The 21,833-nt window shown below is 31.8% G+C and overlaps 2 protein-coding genes across 2 annotated transcripts; one reads left to right on the forward strand and one right to left on the reverse strand.

The window, feature by feature from the left end:
• Nucleotides 1–9,915: 9,915 nt before the first annotated feature.
• LOC131648432 (uncharacterized) lies at nt 9,916–10,961 on the reverse strand. Its single transcript, XM_058918190.1, has one exon. It carries the CDS (start codon nt 10,833–10,835, stop codon nt 10,302–10,304), a length of 534 nt encoding a protein of 177 aa, XP_058774173.1. The 5' UTR covers nt 10,836–10,961; the 3' UTR covers nt 9,916–10,301.
• Nucleotides 10,962–15,476: 4,515 nt separating this feature from the next.
• On the forward strand, nt 15,477–17,510 carry LOC131651545 (multiple organellar RNA editing factor 1, mitochondrial-like). The gene is made up of 4 exons (XM_058921204.1): nt 15,477–15,518; nt 15,653–15,749; nt 16,180–16,985; nt 17,145–17,510. The coding sequence occupies exons 1-4, from the start codon at nt 15,477–15,479 to the stop codon at nt 17,154–17,156; spliced, it is 957 nt and encodes a 318-aa protein (XP_058777187.1). The 3' UTR covers nt 17,157–17,510.
• The last annotated feature ends 4,323 nt before the right edge of the window (nt 17,511–21,833 follow it).

Consider the following 21,833-nt stretch of genomic DNA (forward strand, 5'->3'; position numbering starts at 1 on the left):
GATAAAATAATGTTTATCATTAATGTATTTTTACTTTTTGAAATACTATAACAACAAAAATTATATTTAAACATTTTGTATAAGTATTCCAAAATCTTTCTTTAATACAAATTTTAAGTTCTTTTAAATTAGGAGGTTTTTGGTGTTATGAAGAAAACCAAACAATCCAAAATCCTGAAAATATCATTTTTATCCGCTTTGAATGCATTGGCTGCTACATTCCATTAATTAGTTGGTTTATTTTCACCGAGAAAGGAACCTTTCCCTCAATTTTCATGTTTGCTGTTCAAAAGAGCTTTGGCTTCTTGCTTTTGGCCCCTTCTAATTGTTTACTCAATCAATCAAATAAAGTTTGTCCCAAAGCATATAATACTAGTGCTCATTTCAAACGGGTCTTGTCTTCTTATATACAAACACGTTGATGGCTTAATTTACAAAAAGTTTATTTACACTAAATTTTTTTAAAAATCATTTAATATAAAAATATTTTTTGGAATCCTTAACAGTAGCCTAATAATTTTTTAATATAAACGTCTTGATTAGATTTTCAATATTAAAAAAAATAAACATATCCAAACACACACTTAAGGAAAATCTTGAATTCTATAATGGTTATGTTAGCATATAGTACAATGATTTTAAAGACATGACTGAGCATTCACAAATAATGTGGCAATTATAGAAATAAAGGATTGGATAAAATTCAGTCTTATCCGAATCTATTTGCTCACAATTATTTTTCTTACTATATAATGATTACATTTCCCTTTAGAATCTAGGTTAATTCCTCGTTAAGTATCTATGTTAAGTTAGTGGAAAACACATTATTTTTGTTCATATAAGTTAGCTACTACACACACTCTTATTCTTTCTTTTTGGCTTTTATTTTTATCACTCTTTTCGACAATCCTAAGGTTCTATCTAAATTAGGATCACTATGAATATATTTTTGGATAATTATCGTTGAAATCTCCTCTTGTTGAAATCAGTAAGCAGATAACATGTTCAGATAAAATTCTTCACAAAACTAACTTTTGACTGCAGAACTATTTTGCATGAAATGTAAAATCTGAACCGAACATTATATATGTTTTATTTATATTTCTATGAGAATAAATGATATAAATCGAGATTGTAAATTATTTTTGAATAAATTATTTGAAAATAAATTATTTTATATTGTCAACCAATTACAAGTTACAACCATGTTAAGTGTTAAATTATATTATTACTTTTAAATAAATTATATAATATAACTAAATAATAAATTTGTATTGAATGATAGTTTAAAAAATATATATATTATCAGTGTACGATCTTTTAACTCTATTTTTATTAATTTTGTTTTTAATTTGAAGCCCTTTAAAATTGGACGTTCTATGCGGTAGGTGTACTTGCAAACCTGGGTGGTCGACCCTGATTATTAGTTGGCTTATTTCTCCCAATAAAGGAACCTTTCGCTCAATTTTCATGTTTATTTGCATTTATTTTTGTACAAGTTATAAAAACAAAATACCTGAAGTGGCTACAAAAGCCGGTTCAATAGAGCTTTGGCTCGTTGCTTTTGGCCACTTCTAATTGTTTACTAAAAGAATTAATGGTCATCTCAAAGCATGTAGTTGCAAAAACAAACTAGTGCTTATTTCAAAGAGGTCTTGTCTTTTTAATTATAAATAAACACTTAGTATTATTTATTTGCATGATACGAACACTTTTTCTTTTAACGTATCTTAATAACTTATTTTGGCTTAATTTACAATCCTCTAAAAAGACTGGTGGGTCAATATTTTTATCCAGCCTAAATATTAGTTTAACAACATGTGGTTTCTAAAATAATTAGAATATTTATAATATATACTATTTATGATTATTTACATGCACGTACAGATACATACTTTTGATTTTAATTGTCATTAATATAAAAGACTTCCTAGAATATTTAACAGTAAGCTAACAATTTTTTTAATTTATGAAATATTTTTTTCATGGAAAGCTGTTGATTAAATATTAAATATTAAAAACTAATTGTATCCAAACGTACACTTATTAAGGCAAATATTGGATCATATAATGGTTATGTTCGCATATACTAGTACGTTGCTTTTAAAGAAGTGACAGAGCATTCACTGATAATGTGTCAATTAATAAAGTGTTTGGATAAAACTTAACCTTATCTGAATATATTTTCTCACAATTGTTTTTCTTACTAAATAATGATTACATTTGCTTTTAGAATCTAGGTTAATTCTTCGTTAAGAATCTTTCTGTATAGTTAGTGGAAAACACATGATTATTATTCATATAAGTTAGCTACTACAAACAACTCTTATTCTTTCTTTTTGGCTTCATTTTTATCAATCTTTTCCATAATCCCAAGGTTCTATCTAAAGTAGGATAACTATGAATATTCTTTTTGATAATTACCTTTGAAATTTCCAATTGTTGATCTCACTTTTTTTTCCATTGCCTATTAAAAAAAAACTCTTGTAATTTTTTTTTAATAATAACCATAAATATTTTTTCGAATGAATGAATTATTTTAAATATTATTTGATCAATTTAAAGGGAGATTTTATGTTTTTGTTCATTGATTTAACTTTTATTTGTATGAATTCATCTTTTAGAGTGCTCCAAAAATAAAAAGCAAACAAGAGTGAGAAGTTCTAAAACGTACACATCAATCCTTTAATTGGTACTTTTAAGTTCCAACCAAACACTTCAACTAAGCTTTTGACTTTATGGGCTGCCACTTTTTCATTATTGTCAATAAAAAGAACTATAACGACCAGCTAGGTATCTACCTCAACTTAATTATTTTTCCACTGAAAATGACATTTTCATATTTTTTACAACCATTATTCAATAGTATTAATTAGTAATTGTTCTGGACTGGATCGACGCTGGCCCAAACATAGCGAAAGGTCCAAATCCATCATGACACAAGAAAAGACTCAGTCGAACTCCTGCTCGTACATCGGGTAGGGACCGTTCCTGGTTAAACCTGGCAAGTCCACATGCCTCTCGAGCAGGACTGTGGACCGAGCGATACCGCCTTCAGGGTCTCGAGTAAGCGATGAAGGGAAGCACTTCTTTCGGCCATTCCGTCGAGGACCTTCCTCCTCGTAGGGTTCCTTATGTTCTCCAACCTCCCGAATAGGGCGGAATCTACGCGCTCCCGAGAAGATCGTGTCTCCCTTGAAACTTCGAAACGGTTGACCCAGGATGGAGACCACGTGCTGGTCTCCACTACACACGTAGAATCTTGGCAGTCTCCATTTTAGGTCTGGGCATCCAATTCAATATGAAGATCTTGTCCCAGCGCTGGGGGCTATAAATATCCTCTTTCACTAGAGGGTCAGGTAACTTAATCATTCTCACCTAATCTCTGTACTTGCTCTCCCTTACTCATATTCTCACTTTGGCATTGGAGTACACAAGGCTAGCCCAGGGACGACCAATCCCACCCGAGGGATGGGGAATTCGTCTCATCTTCGACGAAGGTCTCCCTGCGAATCGTCAACCAACATGATGACAATCGCTTCACCCACGTGGACATATATGTGCCCGAGAATGTTGATCCTGTCACAATGACCTTGCTCGCCGCCATCAACCGGACCAACCACCTCCTGTTTCAACAAAACCATCGGATCATCATGCTCGAGAAGAAGCAACGGCCACTCTCTTCCCCATGAAGACTCCGCCGATCTCGATCTACCACAAAGTCCCCGACTACTCCTCGGAGAGTCTGACGACCCAGGTACCACTCACCTTCTCGGCAGAAGGACGACACACCGTCCCTAACTCCTATTCGGGGGCAAAAGTATTGTGCTTCCCCGAGCTTCTCTCCTCGTCCCCGCGGCAAAGGACCTCTCCAATCACTTCAATGCATCTCACGACATCCAAAATCGGAGGCATCCATGGAAGCTATCGTCCAGGGGGTCAACAAACCACTACGAGCATACCTCAATCATTTCAAAGGAGCGGTCATCCAAATCTCCACAACCGACAAGATGAAAAGGTATCTCCTCGACCGGTGACTGAATCCGGGCAGCGATTTTAAAAAGGCTATTGGAATCGAAAAGCCTCAATCCATGGACGCTCTCCTTCTCACAGCACATACATACATTGCTTGTGAAGAAAAAGAAGCAGCAACCAAAAGGGGACTAAGGACCCACTATACCTCAAGGGTTTCGAAATATGAAGATTTATTCCTCCCCGACGTGTCGGGGAGAAAAGAAGGGATGACAACAATTTGTCAAATGGAGATATTGTTAGATTTGTGATTTTATGGTTGGCAGCAATTTTTGGTAAAACATGTATCACAATATGATGTTGTGCAAGATGTCTTGACATACTAGTCAAACATCAATGCAGACAGATGTTAAGCACGATGTCGTGACATGTTGTACCAGATATCAGTGCAGGTTTAGGTTTTACTTTTTGGAAGATTTGATTTATTTAATGAGAGATGCTCTACTATTTTATCTCTCATATTTTTTGCAGTACAAGAAGGATTTACTTTGGAACAATTTTTTCTTTCCAGTTGTGCACTTGTTTTATAAAATAGGATGTTGAGACATTTTAGGAAACATGTGATGTTTGTTCCTTATTTTAAGAAGAAGATTATGCAGAATATTTGTAGCTACTATTTTTGGATATGCGTTTCAAATCAACTGAAGAGTCTGAAGCCCATGCTTATGGAAGTCTATTTAATAGAACATTCTAAACCTAATTATGTAACTAAGTCGTGCGAATGAAGTGTTTTTTAGGGTTTTAGTTTGTTTATTGTTCATTGTGAGCCACTCTATTATCATCTTAATATTAGAGTTAGATTGAGTTTGAGTTGTAATTTTTCAATCACTCATAAGTGTTTAAGCAAGAGTGGATTGTGTGTCTTGGAAGTGTGTCTTCTATCATTTGATTGTCTTTGTTGTTTATCACATGTTGTGTGATTGAAGAAAAGTGAGAGGGGTCGCATATATATATGAGTGTCCTTGATAGAAATAGCACGGGTGAGAAGATTGTAAACTAGAAGTTATTTACTTAGACTTCAAACTAATACTATTTTAGTGGATTTCCTCCCTGGCTTGGATGCCCTCAGAGTACACTACAAGAAATATTGTCCATACCCACGTGAATTTGTGACGTGGTAAACATGTGGCTAAAAAATGGTATTTGCGACGTGAATGGCACGTCACTATCATGTTTACTAATAAAATATTGAAAATAACGTAAAGATGGTGGGAGTAAGAGTTTTTTTTTTAAAAAAAATATATATTTGCGACATGGAAGAAATGTCGCTACACTTAATTAATTTAAAAACTCTAACAATCTGTTGGAGGGATTTTTTCAAATTTTGAAATATTGTTTTGTGTAGTGGATTCCACGTCGCAACGTTTGTGTAAGAAAAAGCCTGATCACAACTTGACTTGGTTCTGACTTGACTCTGAAAAGGAAATTAATGAAAATATCTGTTGGATTGTAGTGTAATGCTAACCACGTCGCAACTAGCGTAATGCTTGTTACGTGGCAAAGTTTTGACCGTTGAGAAGTTGTGACGTGATTTTAACTTCCCTGATTGCCGTCTTGAAAACCACATCGCTATGTCCCAATAAATTAAATTAAAACCTCGCGCCCTGAAATCTGCAAAGTAGTTTAAGAGGGAAACTTAAATTTACAAATTTCACGTTGTGACGTGTATAACACGTCGCAACACTTTAAGAGGGCATTTGACTTGACTGTGTGCAGGGAATGGAAGGAGTAGCAATAATTGCATATGACCGTTTGATTGTTGCAGCGTGGGTTCCACGTGGGTAAATCGTGGCGTGAATTCCACGTCGATGGCAACCTTATATATAACACCTTCATCGTTCCCAAATCTCATAAACTTACATTTTTCTCTTAACGTTTCTCAACTTCCTCCCCTCATATTTCCCTCTATTCCTCTTCTTCCATTAATCCTTTCCTTTTTTTTTTCTTCCATTGCAATTTCTATAAAGGTTTGTTACTCTTATAATATTTTTATTGCTGTATTTTTTTCTTCAAATATTATTTATAAAAATTTAGGTATTTAATTTCTGTTAATTTTTTTCTTTAAGTATTGAAATGAAGAGGATTGAAGAATGTCGAAGAGATTTAAAGAAAGTTTGGACAAATAAGATTGAAAGAGATTGAAGAGGAGGTATTTTTGCAATTTTAATTTTGATATATTATTTGAATTGTTGCTTGATTTTTAGATATTATATTTATTTGTTTTAAAATTTGACAAATATTAGTTTGTTTTGAAATATTATGTTTTTTATTTTGTAAAATTTATTAGTTAATATAATTTATATTACATATTTTTTTTAAACAGAATATAAGTTGGTATTAGTGGTAAATCAAAAATTTATTTTTTAAAATAGTTAATATTAGTTAATATATTTTATATTGTATTATTATTATTATTATTATTTTTAAATAGAATATTACTTTAAACAGAATATGTATGTTATATTTAAAATAGACTATATTTTTAAAACATAATATTTAAAATAGATTATATTTTTAAAACAGAATATATATTATGTATTTTGTTTTGTAAACTTTATTTTTAGGTCAAACAGAAATTATAGAATATGTAATATGATTTATATTATATTAATTATTTTTTTAAACAGAATATTATTTTAAGACTGAATATTTAAATTTTTTATTAGGTAAAACGAAATTTATATTATATTATTATTTTTTAAAACATAATATCTATTTTTTAATGGAAAATAAAATATAAATAAGTTTAAATGGTAAGAAAAAAATTTAATGTTAAACAAAGTTTATAATATATATATATATATATATATATATATATATATATATATATATATATATATATATATATATATATATATATATATATATATATATATATATATATATATATATATATATATATATATATATATATATATATATATATATATATATATATATATATATATATATATATATATATATATATGTGTGTGTGTGTGTGTGTGTGTGTGTGTGTGTAAAAAAGAAAATGTAATATTTATAATTTAGTATGTTATTATGTTTAAAAGGTAAAAAAGAAAATTTTGGTAGAAAAATAAAATATCATAGTATTATATGTTAGATTTTTATTAATTGTTTTTTGATAAAAAAATAATAGTTATGTAATAAAAATATTTTATTAAATGAATTTAAAACAAAAACATAATATTATTATATGTATTAATTTTAATATTTGTATTTAAAAATATTTTATTATTTGAAGCATGTAATGTAGACTAATAATGTAGATTGTTAAATTTTGTATTAAAATATATTTTTATTATATTAGAATAAAACTTTAAAAATAGAAAATATTAGTTATGTATTAAAAATATTTTATTAAATATGTATTTAAAATAAACACATAATATTATTATATGTATTATTTGTAGTATTTGTATTTTAAAAAATATTTTATTATTTGTAGTATATAATGTAATTGTATAAAATGTATTAGTTAAACATATATTAAATAGTTAAAAATTTACTCATATGAGATTGTATGATTGTACAAATATGCAGTATGAAATATTATCTAACAAAGAAGTGGTAGTCAACAGTTTGGTGGAAACGTATGAGTGGTTGGAAATGAGCGAGAGAATGATGATGAAGAAGATATGAACCTTGAGAATTTTCCCGATCCAAAAGACCCTTAGGATTAATTTTATTTTTATTTAAATTTGAAATTGTGTAAGATAATTTAATTGTATGTAATATTTTGTTTATTATATTATAAATTCAATATATTTTAGTATTTTATTTATTATATTATAAATTTAATATATTATAACATTTTGTTTATTATTATTATTTCAATTAAATAAATATTTTCATTAATATTTATTAATATTGAATAAAAATATTAATAATAAAACCTTCTTTATAATAATAATAATAATTTTATTTTTTTAAAAAATAAAATTCACATTTGTGACGTGTTATACATGTCACTAATTTGTGACATGTGTATCACGTCGCTACTCTCTTAAATTAATCAGAAAGTTTATGAAATGATTACCACGTCGCTAACTTGTGTCATGTTTACCACGTCACAAAACTTCTCCGTATTCTGTCTGTGCATCACGTTGCGACGTGATTTTCATGTCACTATTTAGTGACGTGAGAATCATGACACAACAAAGTTGCCACGCTCTCCCAAGCGACATATATGTCCACGTCGCTAATTATGTGTTCTGACGTGATATTCCATTTTGTGACATGGGAATCACGTCGCTACAAAGCTTATTGTTTGTAGTGGTATGTGATGTTGCGCCGAACTGGGTTAACAATTACTTGTGTTATTTATTTCAGCGACTTATTCTATCTACATAATTTATATTGTTGTTGTGACTGATCTTTTATCAATATTGTGACATCTGGTTCGACATCTAATATTTGTGTGCCAGAATTTCAACGAGCATTCATATGAACTTTTTACATTCTCGAGGATTCTCAAAAAAGCCTCCTTGTCTTTGTTAGTCATTTGATAACATGCTCTAGGCAAATGAAATATGCTAATTTTAAGACGCGATTGAGGATGAAGGATACTTCTCATGCCCATATCTACAAAGTCTCAAGGCTTATAATTTTCTTCGAATTTTTCTTCTTTGTTTAACAATGTACCAATGATGTTATTACATATATTTTTTTAATGCGCATCACATCAAGATTGTGACGCAATACATTGTATTTCTAACAAGACAATGAGTAGAAAATGCTTTTCTTTTATCAAGGTTGCGCCCTATTTTCTATACCTTCTTCTCTTAATTTATTTATATATCTTAAAATATCATCCCCATCAAGTGTCCTAGAAGGATGTGTTCCATCAAAATCCTTACGATTTAATATCCACTTTCAAATTGTTGAATATAATATGGAAGTTGAAAGTGCCGCTTATGATAAAGATTTTTTTCTTGGAGGTTGTTCATCAATAGATTACCTTCAAAAAATCTTTTGATTAATAGAGGAGTTTCCAATATCACTACCATCCATAATTGCAAGATTTGTAACACTCATCCGAAGACTTTGAATCATTTATTTTTTCTTTGTCATGTATCGAAAGCAATTTGGGAGTGGATCTACTTATGGTTGGGGGAAGATCATGATCTTTCGTTATGTGAGTTCATGAACTTTGGCTCTATTCAAGAGAAGGTGCAGAATGCAAATGATAAGACAAAGATTAACACTATTTGGATAGCTACTTCTTGGAGTTCATGGCTCATGAGAAACACTATCATTTTTTAAAATGTTTCTTATAGTTTCGACGTGGTGTGCTGCAATGTAATTTTTTTTCTTGGAAATGGTTGACTTGTAGTTATCCTAAGTCCCTTTCTAATTTTTATGATTGGTACAAATTTCATTTGTGTTGTTTTAACTCTATGTAGAGTTTTTGTGTTGTAAGGGTTGCACCGCTAATATAATTTCTTATATCAATTGTTTATTGAAAAAAATATCCACTTATGGTTTTGACTTATGAGCTGATTAACGGCAATATAACATGTAGGCAAACTTCTTACCGTGATTTAACCATCGTGGGGCAGTTTCAGTAGCCCAATATAGACATGCATATTAACCTTTACTACTCCATCGTGACAAGTATATGACAATTTTTTTGTAGTGAGACTTTGCTCTTAGTATTTTTCTTTTTATCTTTTTGAGAAAATATTTTTCATCTTAAATAACTTGGAAAAACTTTTTTTTTATTAATTTACATAAAGTAAAAAAGAAAAGGAGTTTGTGGGAGAAAAAAAAGTAAAAGTTGACAAAGCCACAAAATTTTGGAGGGTCCAGCTACCTATAGGTATGTTGGTGGAATTATATTAGGACAACCAAGTGTGTGCCATATATAGCTAAATCTTTCAAAATCTCCACACAAACATATATAATACAATAATTTGTTACCTAATGTTTTCTTTATTAAAATAACGCACTTATTACTTGCACAAAGTATATTTAGTTAATCGCTAAGAAAGAACAGAAAATGTTGACTATTTTTACAACACAAAATTCTGCAAGGTGCTTATGGCCGAGAGTATATATATCCATTAATTTATTCTCTTTCTTTTTTTTTTAGGTATATTACCTTATTGTTAAGCAGCTGTTAAATTAAACATGTGCAAATGCATAATTGACATGAATCAAAAACCCTTACTAATAGGTATATATCATGAAAATAACCAAAAAAAAAAAGAAGAATATGGCAACTTGATTATCCATTAATCAAGGTAAATTGAATTAATATTAATCAATCAATCTTGCTTCTTCAATTGACTGTAAAACCTTTTTATGAAAGCTTCAGCTGCCTCATCAACTTGATTGTCCTTCTCATCATCATCTCTTAAAGGGAAACCTGGAGACACTTCTACAATTGCTTGATCATTGTAAAGCATCTCCACCACCGCCTTCATTGCATTCATAGTGGTCACCTCTTCGTCGTGTGTAAGTCTTGCTTGAGCATTGTGCTTATGGTTGTGGATGTGGTGACGCTTTCCTATTGAGAAGAAGTGGTTGGGAGTGTTGCTACAGCTATATTCATACTCCCTTGAGGAAGTGAATTGCTGGTGTGAATTGTGGGAGTGGCGGTTTGAGGTGGAGCCACCATGGTTGGGATGGTGGGATATTAAATTGGCAATGGCTTTTCCGGCGAGCTTGCTTCTGCGTCTTAATATCATGTTTAAATTCATCATTATCTTACCCTTTGATATTTCTTTTCTCAGCATGAAGAAGGCAACACGTACCAGACTCCACACTCTCTTTGATATTACTGGTAGATTGTTTTCCATTTTTATAGAAACTGATTTTCTTAATTATGAAATAATTTCAAAGAGAGTGATTTTGAGAAAGAGAGATTGAAAGTGAGAGAAAGAGAGATATGAAGAGATGGTTTTGATTTGAGGACAAGAGGGAGGAGGGTGATGAGGTTATTTATAGTTGGAGGAAAGGAAAAAGAAGGAAAATAAGAAATGAATATTGAATCCACCATATGGAAATTGAATAAACCGTGGGTGGATACTTTATGTCTTTATAATTTTGTTATATTTTAATCAAGCATTATAGGAGGAGGCCTATATATGCTTTTTGAAGCACGACAAAACGAGTGCTTTACTTTACTTAGTTGAAAATAATAATCAACCAAAACCATAATTGCGACATGTTAATGCAATCTAACATGTTAGTTTGAAGCTTTAGGGGAACTCTAATAATTGAACTTTGTTTAAGGTAAAAATAAATAAAAAACTAATTATTTCATATTTTAAAAAATTGTTCTCGTGCGTATTAGAGGAAGTCACCATATACATTAGCTATGTGTGTAGTAGAGGTGCAATATATGTGTAAAAGCATTAGACAGCTATAGATGAGTGTGTGTATGTAGGAGAGTAGCATTAGTGCAAGTGCAACTGGTGTACATTGGTATAAATACATATACGATTGTTGTTGTGAAGCTTAACTCATTAAGCAAAATAAAATAAAGTTGATATTTTATTATAAAGTTGATATTTTATTATGGTGTCATTACGATCCCTTCCGCTCTCTCGCTAACTTTTGATTTAATTGTAATTAATTTTTAGTTACACTCTTCATAAGTTTCAATAACCGCAACTTCATCTTCTTCATTGATTCAGTTTTTTGATCGCAACCATGGCAGAGCCTTCTCAAGGCGTAACATTCATCACATAACTTTGGTCCAAAACTTTCAATCAAACTACAATACAACATTTATCTCCTTTAGAATCAGCAAGTTGAAGGAGTTATTCTCACTCAAAGAGTTCATAAATTAGTAAGGATTCGTCATAAATAAAATAAAAATAGATTATGAACATGTCTAAGTTGTTTTCCGAAGTTGCCCCAAACCGTTTACAAGTGTTTATGCCAATAGATAAGTTAAAAATGAATCAATCCAAAAAGATCCTAAATTGTTTCTAATATAGGTTTGATCAAACAATTTCCCTCTTTCACTGATCAAACATTTTGCCTTGGATTTCGACGGCGGAAAATTTCTCGGCTAGGGTTTTGCGAAGGGTTTCTTCGGTGGAAGCCATTGAGAAAAATGAAAGAGACAAAGATTTTGAGTTTCGTTCACATTCTTCTACATTGCAGTTGCCTTTAAGCTCAACATATATGTTCACTACGAATTTCATTTCTAAAGCATATTGATATACATTGTGAGCATCCACATCAATGACCATCTACTATACCTATCAGCATCATTGTTATACCACCATAACCAGTATTCTGACTGCTCAAGATCAATTATCTCTTTCATAATCCCCATTGCTTCAAATAAGCTCCATCTATCCGAATCGATTTCTATTGCATGCTCATTCCCCCCACTATAATATACAGTACAGTCCTTAAAAATCTACCCCCGTAATGGACAATCAAACTGAACTCCGTGACTTACAAGTTTCAACAACAGACAATGAACTTTAAATGTTCATAAACGGTTTAAGGAGGATGCTTTAAAAATTGTGACCTTTTTGCACTCAATTTTAAAAATAAAAAAAATACACGAGTTTGTCCAGATAATATTATTATCTGGAAAATAAGTTGGAGCAGTTTTAACTACCACGCCTTTAAGAAATTAAAATCAATAATATTTAAATAAATATATAAGATACGATCAAGTTTGCGCTAAAAAAATAATTTTAAAAATTTATTGAGTATGAGAAAATTTTAAATATTATTAAAAAGAGAAAAATTTTACCTCATACTGGACAATTATTCTCCTACTTAATTACATAATTTGACTAAAATATCCTTAAATAAATAATTTATGTATAAAAAAATAAAAAATTACATTTCAAACAACTTTTGGTAAGTTATCAGAAAATTTTAAAATAAAATGAGTTTATGCAACACATTAAAAGTGGTCTAAAGTGATCAACCGTTGCCTAAGGATAAAACATCACTTTTAAATCGTTGTCTAAAGTGAAAAAATGAATTACTACACCACTTATAGCCATGCGTTTAAACGTTGTCTAAGTCTAAAATTTTGAAAAAAATTAAACCTCTAGAATACTTTAAAGTTGTCCACAAAGCAATTTGAAAACTACCTAAACAATTTAATTAAACTATCTTGTGAGCAATTTGAAAAGTTACTGAAGCACTTTAATTAAGTAGTGAATAATTTTAAAACTACTAGAACACTTTAACTATGTTATCTGGTGAACAATTTGTAACTTATTACCAATTTACCCGATGAGCATATATTTCTACCGAATATTTTATTTTAAGTTATCTAGTAAACTAATATAGGAGTACAAAAAAAAATTAAAATATTTAATAATATATAAAATGGTATAATTAAAATATTTTGATAGATATTGGGATTTTTTTGGTAATAACTAAGTATTGAAAAAAACACACAAATAACTACGTTTTGGAATAAATTACGCAAATAACAATGTTTCAGAAAACGTTAACATACAGTCGCTAAGTGAGACGACGCCTCCATATAGTTTTTTAAAGGATGTGCCAAATGAGATGACGCCTAGGTGCAAGTGAAAATTGCAAATCACATGCACCTAGGCACCATCTCATTTGGCGCCTTTAAAAAATTACATGGAGGCGCCATCTCATTTGGCGCCTCACTTGACTACTGTATGTTAACGTTTTCTAGAACATGGTTATTTACGTAATTTTCTCCGAAACGTAGTTATTTGTGTATTTTTTTTCAATACTTTGGTATTGCAAAAAAATAAAAATCAAATATTGGAGTATAGGAATAATGGTAGAGGTATAGTGTATAGTTTGAAAATTTTATCCCATACCCCAACAATTATTCTCCAACCCCTACAATTCATTCACTTTTACTAAAATACACTTAAGTAATTTTTGTTGGAAGAAAATTATGTTTAGAAAAAAATATAATTTAATAAATTTCGGAACACTTCAATTAAAGCATCCTAGTAACTCAAAAAAGAATTGGCAACATAATAAAAAAACGTTGCCTAAAATGTTTGTTTACACTCCAACTAGGGGTGGAAATAGGCTAGGCTAGGCTTTAGAAGGCCTGAGCCTGGCCTACGATAAACTTAAAAGGCCTGAGCCTGGCCTAAGGCCTATCATAGGCTCAGTTTTTTGGCCTGGCCTGACCTTTTTAAAAATCTGACCTGACCTGAAAGCCTATTTAAAAAGCCTGTATCTCATTAAAATTTTCAATTAATCTATATAACTTAAGAAGTCTTGTAGGTCGGGCTATATATACATATATAAGTGAACCTATTTAGCATTTGTTATATATATTTAGCTTTTTTTCTAATATATATGCATACATGAACCAACTTATTTAACATATCTCTAATATATATGAAAATATAGGCCGGCCTATAAGGCTTCATAGGTTTTTTTAATAGCCTAAACCTGGCCTATTTAATAAAATAGGCTTTTAAAAAAGCCTAAGCCTAACCTCTTTATTAAATAGGCCTGGCCTGGCCTAGGCCTATGTAGGCTGGGCCGTAGGCCCCTGTAGGCCGGCCTAGCCTATTCCCACCCCTAACTCCAACCCACTTTTCACGAAATACACCACTTTTAGCCATAGTTTAAAACCATTTCTAAAGTTTAAAGTTTCGGAACACTTTAATGAAATTGTTCGGTAAATAGTTTGAAATCAATCGGAACACATTAATTAAGTGTTCCTATAAACAATTTGAAAATTACATAAACACATTAATTAAGTTATTCGATAGAAAAAATTAAAATATTGGTAGGAATAATTATTGAAAAATTCGACAGTAGGTAGGAATATTGAAACTATTGGTAGGAATAATTATTGGTAGGAACAATTCGACAGAAAGTATTATGATACATTAAAAAATTAAAATTTAATTATTGAAACTATTTTGTTAAGTGTTCCGAAAAACTAATGTATGAATACAAAAAATTTCAGTTTTGGAAAATTTAATAATAATAAATGAGAAAGATAGAATTGAAATATTTTAATAAATGTTAGTGTGTAGGAATAATGGTAGGGGTATAAGGTAAAGTTTTCTTTTAAAAAAAAACAAAGCCCAAATATTAAAGATTTAAACAAATAGAAGGCCCATTTGGGAAAGCTTCTACCTTCTTCTTACTTCGATTACTGTCAATCAATTCCCATATTCTCTAAACCCCCTAAACCCTACTACTTCCGACCACCGCGATGGCATCGTCGCTAATCATCTACCGCCGCACCTTCAGAGCACTCTCCACCCTCCACCATTCCTTTTCATCAACTCTGACTCTCCCAATCAGCTCCCACATTTCATCGTCATCACTACCTTCACGTCGGGGAATTGTCGCCGAACATCGTCGGCGTTCAATCCCGTTCATTCAGGTCTACCCCAATTTCTCTTTTATCTTCTCGTTATACCGAAACTCCCGAGGAGATTGGTCCCGATACGATCTTCTTCGAGGGTTGCGACTACAACCACTGGCTATTCGTCATGGATTTTCTGAAAGATAACAAGCCTTCACCCGAAGAAATGGTTCGCACCTACGAAGAGACTTGTGCTAAGGGTCTCAACATCAGGTTTTTTATTATTCCTGAATAGTTACAAAATTTAGTTAAGATTCTTGAAAATTTGTTTGATTTTGAATTTGAATGTGTATGTGATTTTAGTGTGAAGAGGCAAAGAAGAAAATTTACGCTTGCAGCACAACCACTTACACTGGCTTTCAGGCTGTGGTCACCGAAGAAGAGTCCAAGAAATTTGAAAGTATTTCATCTTCTCGTTCCTAATATATTCAGCTTTCATTCAATAACCTTGTTTAGATTAGTTGATACATTTTTATGCTTTTCGATAATAGGTCTTCCCGGAGTCATCTTTGTGCTACCAGATTCCTATATAAACCCTGACAACAAGCAATATGGAGGGAACATTTTTATCTTAAGACTATCATAGAAGTTATTACGAAAGATCTCGAGATTAATGATTTGGATAGAAGCATGGTTCTTGATAGAACATTATGACGAAAGTTGATCCATGTAGCCGATCTCATTTAATAGGATAAGGCTGGGTTGTTGTCGTTGTAATTGTCGTCTAGATATTCTTAGTTCAATTTCAATGTAAGATATTTACTTTATGATCTCTTAAATATTAAGCTGCCTGCCCCTTTTGATTATGCATTTTTAATCGTATGATACAGGAGACCAGTACATTGATGGAACCATCATCCATCGGCCTCCGCCCATACAATACGGGAGAAACCAAGGAGGAAGACGAGACTTTAATCGACAAGGACAAGGGAATCCCTCTTACAATAATCAGGGTGCAAGGAACTTCAGACCTTCACAAAACTATCCGCCCCGACAAGGATCACAAGGATATCCATCCCAACAGAGTCATGGTCAAACATCGCAAGGATATCCACCCCAACAAAATTATTCACCCCCACGTAACATTGATCAAGCACCACAGAATTACCACCAACAGCAAATGTTTGGTTCTGCTCCACCACAACAGAGCTTTGGATCTCCAGGACAAGGAGAAAGAAGAAATTATGCACCACAACAGAACTTCGGACCACCAGGGCAAGGAGATAGAAGAAATTTTGCTCCACAACAGAACTTTAGACCACCGGGACAAGGAGAAGGAAGAAATTATGCGCCACGACAGAATTTCAGACCTCCAGGACAAGGAGAAAGAGGAAATTTTGCGCCACAGCAGAACTTTGGACCACCAGGGCAAGGAGATAGAAGAAATTTTGCACCTCTACAGAACTTCGGACCACCAGGACAAGGAGAAAGAAGAAATTTTGCTCCACAACAGAACTTCGGGCCACCAGGACAAGGAGAAAGAAGAGACTCTGTGCCTAGTGAAGGTGGATGGGATTTCAAACCATCATATATGGAGGAATTTGAACAGGCCAATAAGGGGAATCAGCATCCCAATGAACAGTCAGGTTCCCAACAAAGATTTCCACCTCCTGGTCCTGGCAATTTTACTGGAGAGGTGTGATAGAATAGAATTGGGCAATATTTATGTTTATTTAAGAATAAGAATTTATATTATATCTCTATAATATGTGCTATCAGAAAGAAAAAGGAAAAAGAAGTAATTTCCTTGTTTCAATTAATGAGAAATGTGATTTGTTCTTGTTATTTTATGCAGGGTAGATATTGATAGTAGTCTGATTTATGATGGGTGGCCTGCATCGAAGTTACCAAAATTTACTATAAGCTGATTGCACGTCCTTGCCGATGGGGTCAAAAATTGAATCTATTGAGTTGTCATTGTATATATCTTTCCATGTTCTGTTTTCATTACAAAGATGGATGTTGTAAGGCTCTTACTAGCTGCCTCATGATTAGTTTAAACATGTTTTAACTGGTTTATGCTGGATGGTTCTTTCTTTCCTTGATGATGAACAGATTGAACGTGGTTTTGTTATCACTTGTGTTGCCCCTAAGTCCGATGATATTATTGATAATCACAAGGAAGAGGAACTCGCTGCTTAGTTTAATTTCAATTTCTACTTTAAAATTCCTCTCATGCTATTATTATATATGTATGTTCCCTTTTGGATTTTGTGTGTCTACATTTTCTACAATGAGTTGTAGTAACTCTATTAATTCCTCTCATGCTATTATTATTCAGTTGCATCTGTTACTGTCACAGACAATGCTGCTTCTTGGTTGAGCATACTATTGGCCTTTCTGGAGAGTTAAACAATAATGCATTCACTCCGCAGATTTCAATTGTAAAATGCAGGGTATTATCTTCTGTTGAACAAATTGAGAATATCTAGTACAATCATGCTTCATGATACACTTCATGATTATCTTTTGGTAATCTGGGTTGGTTTCATCTCATGAATTATTTGTTTTATGCTTCATTGATCATTTTTTTAGATTCTACAATTCTCAGATTCTACCTTTTATCGCATGAAAATCACATCTCTTCTCATAAAAGTTAAAAAGTTCTTGAAAATTTAAGTTTCTATATAAAACGGCATGTATATGGCTTTGTATTTTACAACTTTTTATAGTAAACGAGTATTTCACAACTTTACAATCTTATTATCTACAATATAAGAAAATGAATGAATTGGTCTGGAAAATACCAAATTATCTACAATATTAGTCCTCTGCTTATATATGCTTCCGTGTGCATGTTCTCCTTCTTCCACATTTTCTTGTTCCATCTTTCTATTCTACTCTTCTTCAGCTTTTATAAATGTTGCATGCTTTGTCCATGAGTTTTTTATTTATTTCTTGAAAAGACAACTATAATTTAAATTATTAAAAATCTTCCATCTTAGAAAAACAAATATTTAGTTCTATTTGCTAATAATATTTGTTTTCTTCTATTTTTTATTACATTTTTTTTTTTACAGTCATTTTTTTAGTTTCTATTATTCATATATTTTATAATAAAATTATATTTTGTATTAAAAAAATTTATTGATCTAAATGTTTTTACGGGTATCAGTTATTTTTCTATACATTTAATTATTATTTTTTCACGGGTATTTCTATTTCTCCCTCGCCTATTTCTTGCCTACCAAACACTCGGAAATAGATAAAAATCAATTCAAAGATAAAATAAAAGATAGATAAGCAAAGAGACTGTGTGTGTGATGTGAATGCACATAAAAACAGATAAATTAACTAAACATAAATAGGAGTCTCAGTCTACCATAAAATAAATATTAACTAAATTAAAATATAAATAAATTAAAGTATAAATAAAAATGAAAGAAGATCAAGAACATGATAAAATTAAGCTGGACTAATTAGAGAAAGAAGAGAGATTGAATAAATTCATTATATTCAAACTAAAAAAATGATTGAAGAAAGCTTACAAATAAATAGGTTTGAGAGTTTTTTTTTATTTGAATTTTTCCCAATTACTCAGACAACTTCACTTTTAGAATTTGGACATTTAAATAGGTAATATTTGATTCGTCTTTCAGGTTTTTATGGTGTTTAATAGATATTTCGGTATCAAGATTGATGATGTGAAGTTTTTTTTGATATGCAAAGCATATTTATAGGACAAGATTGATGATGTGAAGTTTTTTTAATATGGAGAAGCATATTTATAGGACAGCTGATCGGGGGTACGTCTGTAAGGATAGTACTTTAATGTCTAACTCAATGTGGTCAAAGATAATGAGGTCAAAGAGGTGTAACTTATACTTTCATAATTATTTTAACCAAAGTCATGTCACCACCCTTTAAATAAAGAACAAATAACTTACACTTCTTTGGGTCTATCGCGCCTCAGAAGATGAAGAGTACACCGACCAACACTACGTGTTCTTCGGGATCAATCCTTCTTTCATAGTTGCCCATTCCCAATGGTTTTTTGAGTTTTCACCTAATAGGATATTCGTTGATTCTTTAGGTGAATGCTTTCTAAACAATGATTATTCTCCTTCCTCCTCAAACTTTCCCAAAGAGGAGTACTGAATGGCCCTCTCCTTACATCAACACAAGCTTTTGGTCGTAAATCTTCTCCCGTATGAGATTTAGATGAGTCTCTCTCAGACTACTGGGACCAGAATCTACATCTTTGAATGCCTCTTTGTGTTCCTCTATGTCGGAAGAGTCGTCACTCTGATTAGTGAACTCATCTCTTGGATTATAGGTGCAATGATGATTCAAGTTTTCTCCCCCTCGAATTTTCTTGTTATGGTGTCATTAGATTCCTGATTTCTTGATGATGGCCACCAATTAATTCCTCAACAATATGTTAATTTTGATGTTAATTAGCTAGTCCCGATAGGGTTGGTTTTGAGTGTAATTCTCTTTTCTAGTTGGATCTACCTGGATGACTTCAAGTGGCTGAATCTACTTGGATGGTTTTAGGTTTATCGATCTCTTTCTCTTGTGGAGGAGGCACATGGGTCTCGAATCTTGGAGTTCGTTGGACCTGATTCTCGGAGTTGAATGATGAAGCAGCGAGACTTTCCTTTTGACGCGAGTTTTCCCTCACAATTGTGTTTGCTATGAATCATGGATGGTTGAGGTTATAAGTTAATCTTATTCCTTAATTCGTCGTTCATTGAGTATGTTAAGAGTCCCACATCGGACAATATATGGCATGAACATGTCCTTATAAGTGGGGGACAATCCTCACCCTACAAGCCGGTTTTGTAGGGATGAGTTAGGCCCAACCACACTTCTTAACATGGTATCAAGAGCCTCGTTTAAGATCTGGTGGGCCACCTTCTATGGTTTCCGCTATCGGGCCACCCACCGTTTATTTCCACGCTCCAGTTGTCTAGTCCTGGGCGTGAGGGGGTGTGTTAAGAGTCCCACATCGGACAATATATGGCCTGAACATGTTCTTATAAGTGGGGACAATCCTCACCGTACAAGCCGGTTTTGTAGGGATGAGTTAGGCCCAACCACACTTCTTAATAGAGTATTTTTGATTAGGTGTTTGAAACATTATTTCTCGTTTCCCACATACGACACTAGTGTTTCTTCTTATGAGGAAGAGAGAAGGTGGGGAGGGGGAACTTACACAATGTGCCTAAGTTAGTGAACTTCAGAGATGATATATATAAAGTTGTAAAGAAATTTTTGTATATACCTTATTTGTTGTCTATAACCCCAAGAGTTCTATGATTTCTTGTCGTTTGGTCTTCATCTAGACTGTTAATGTATTAAGATGGTGAAATATAATTCGTTCCATCATCCCATGATTCTTTTTTCCCTTTTTGCTCGGATTGGATTTTCTCAATGGCATTGCTCGTCCTGCCTGCTAGGTCCTAAAATCTTCTGGAGGATGACAAGTGTTTATCTCTCGACGTTGCCATTCCGACGTCACTTTTGGATCAGGTATTTTTCTCTCGTGCTCTTATGACTACGTGGATCACCTTCTTCTATTGGGTCATCAATCAGAGCCGATATTAGACAAGGTTATTTTTATTGAGCTATCCACTAAAATTTCACTAGGTAAAAACAATTAGATATCAAATTAAATTTGTCTACAATTCTAAAAGACATGAGTGATGATAACATGTCTCAGCAATCCAGTAAATTTTATTACAATTTTTTTTTAGTAAATTAGACTATAAACTCACTGGATCGAGGCAAACTTGTATGTGATTCAACTTATTATCAATTGTGTTAATATATATCGTGTAAGGAATCTAGTTTAATTAAACTTTACAATTTTATATTTATGAAAACTTGATATTATTCTAGAAGATTAAATATTGATACATTTATACATTAATTAATGAAAAATTAGTAGCTTCTAGATTTCACTTCAAGCGGTCATTAACATGACAGATCTACCGAAGTCAAGCCGAAAAGAATTTAGAAAATAACTTATTTATATAAATAAAAAATTAAAACAGCTTGTTTTTTTCTTAAAATATTCTATTGCAGGTCACCTTAAAGAGAATGATAGTTTAATTAAAAAAATATTACGCACACAATAATTTTTTGTCCAATAAGTACTTTTATACTGTTTTAAATACTATGTTTTATTTCATTTTACTTTTTTTCTTTTTCAATCACATCATCAGTAATTATAAATACTATCACATACCCTATCAATTTTTAAGTATTTAAATGACATTACAAGTTTAATTATCACACATTAAGTTTATCTTCTGAATAATAGATTAAGAGTTACGACAATGCTGGCAGCCACGTATCACACAATTCCTTCTATTGGTTACAAATTTTCTCTATCAATCCATATGTTTTTTTTTTTTTTTATAAGCAACAAAATATATTTCACTTCAGAGGGGTACTCTAACCCGATATACAGAAATCACCGATTCACCATCTCAACCTAGATCACCAATATTACAAAAAGTCCAACGGGTATTTACAC

This window comes from Vicia villosa, linkage group LG2 (genome assembly GCF_029867415.1).
Source record: "Vicia villosa cultivar HV-30 ecotype Madison, WI linkage group LG2, Vvil1.0, whole genome shotgun sequence".
Lineage (NCBI taxonomy): Eukaryota > Viridiplantae > Streptophyta > Magnoliopsida > Fabales > Fabaceae > Vicia > Vicia villosa.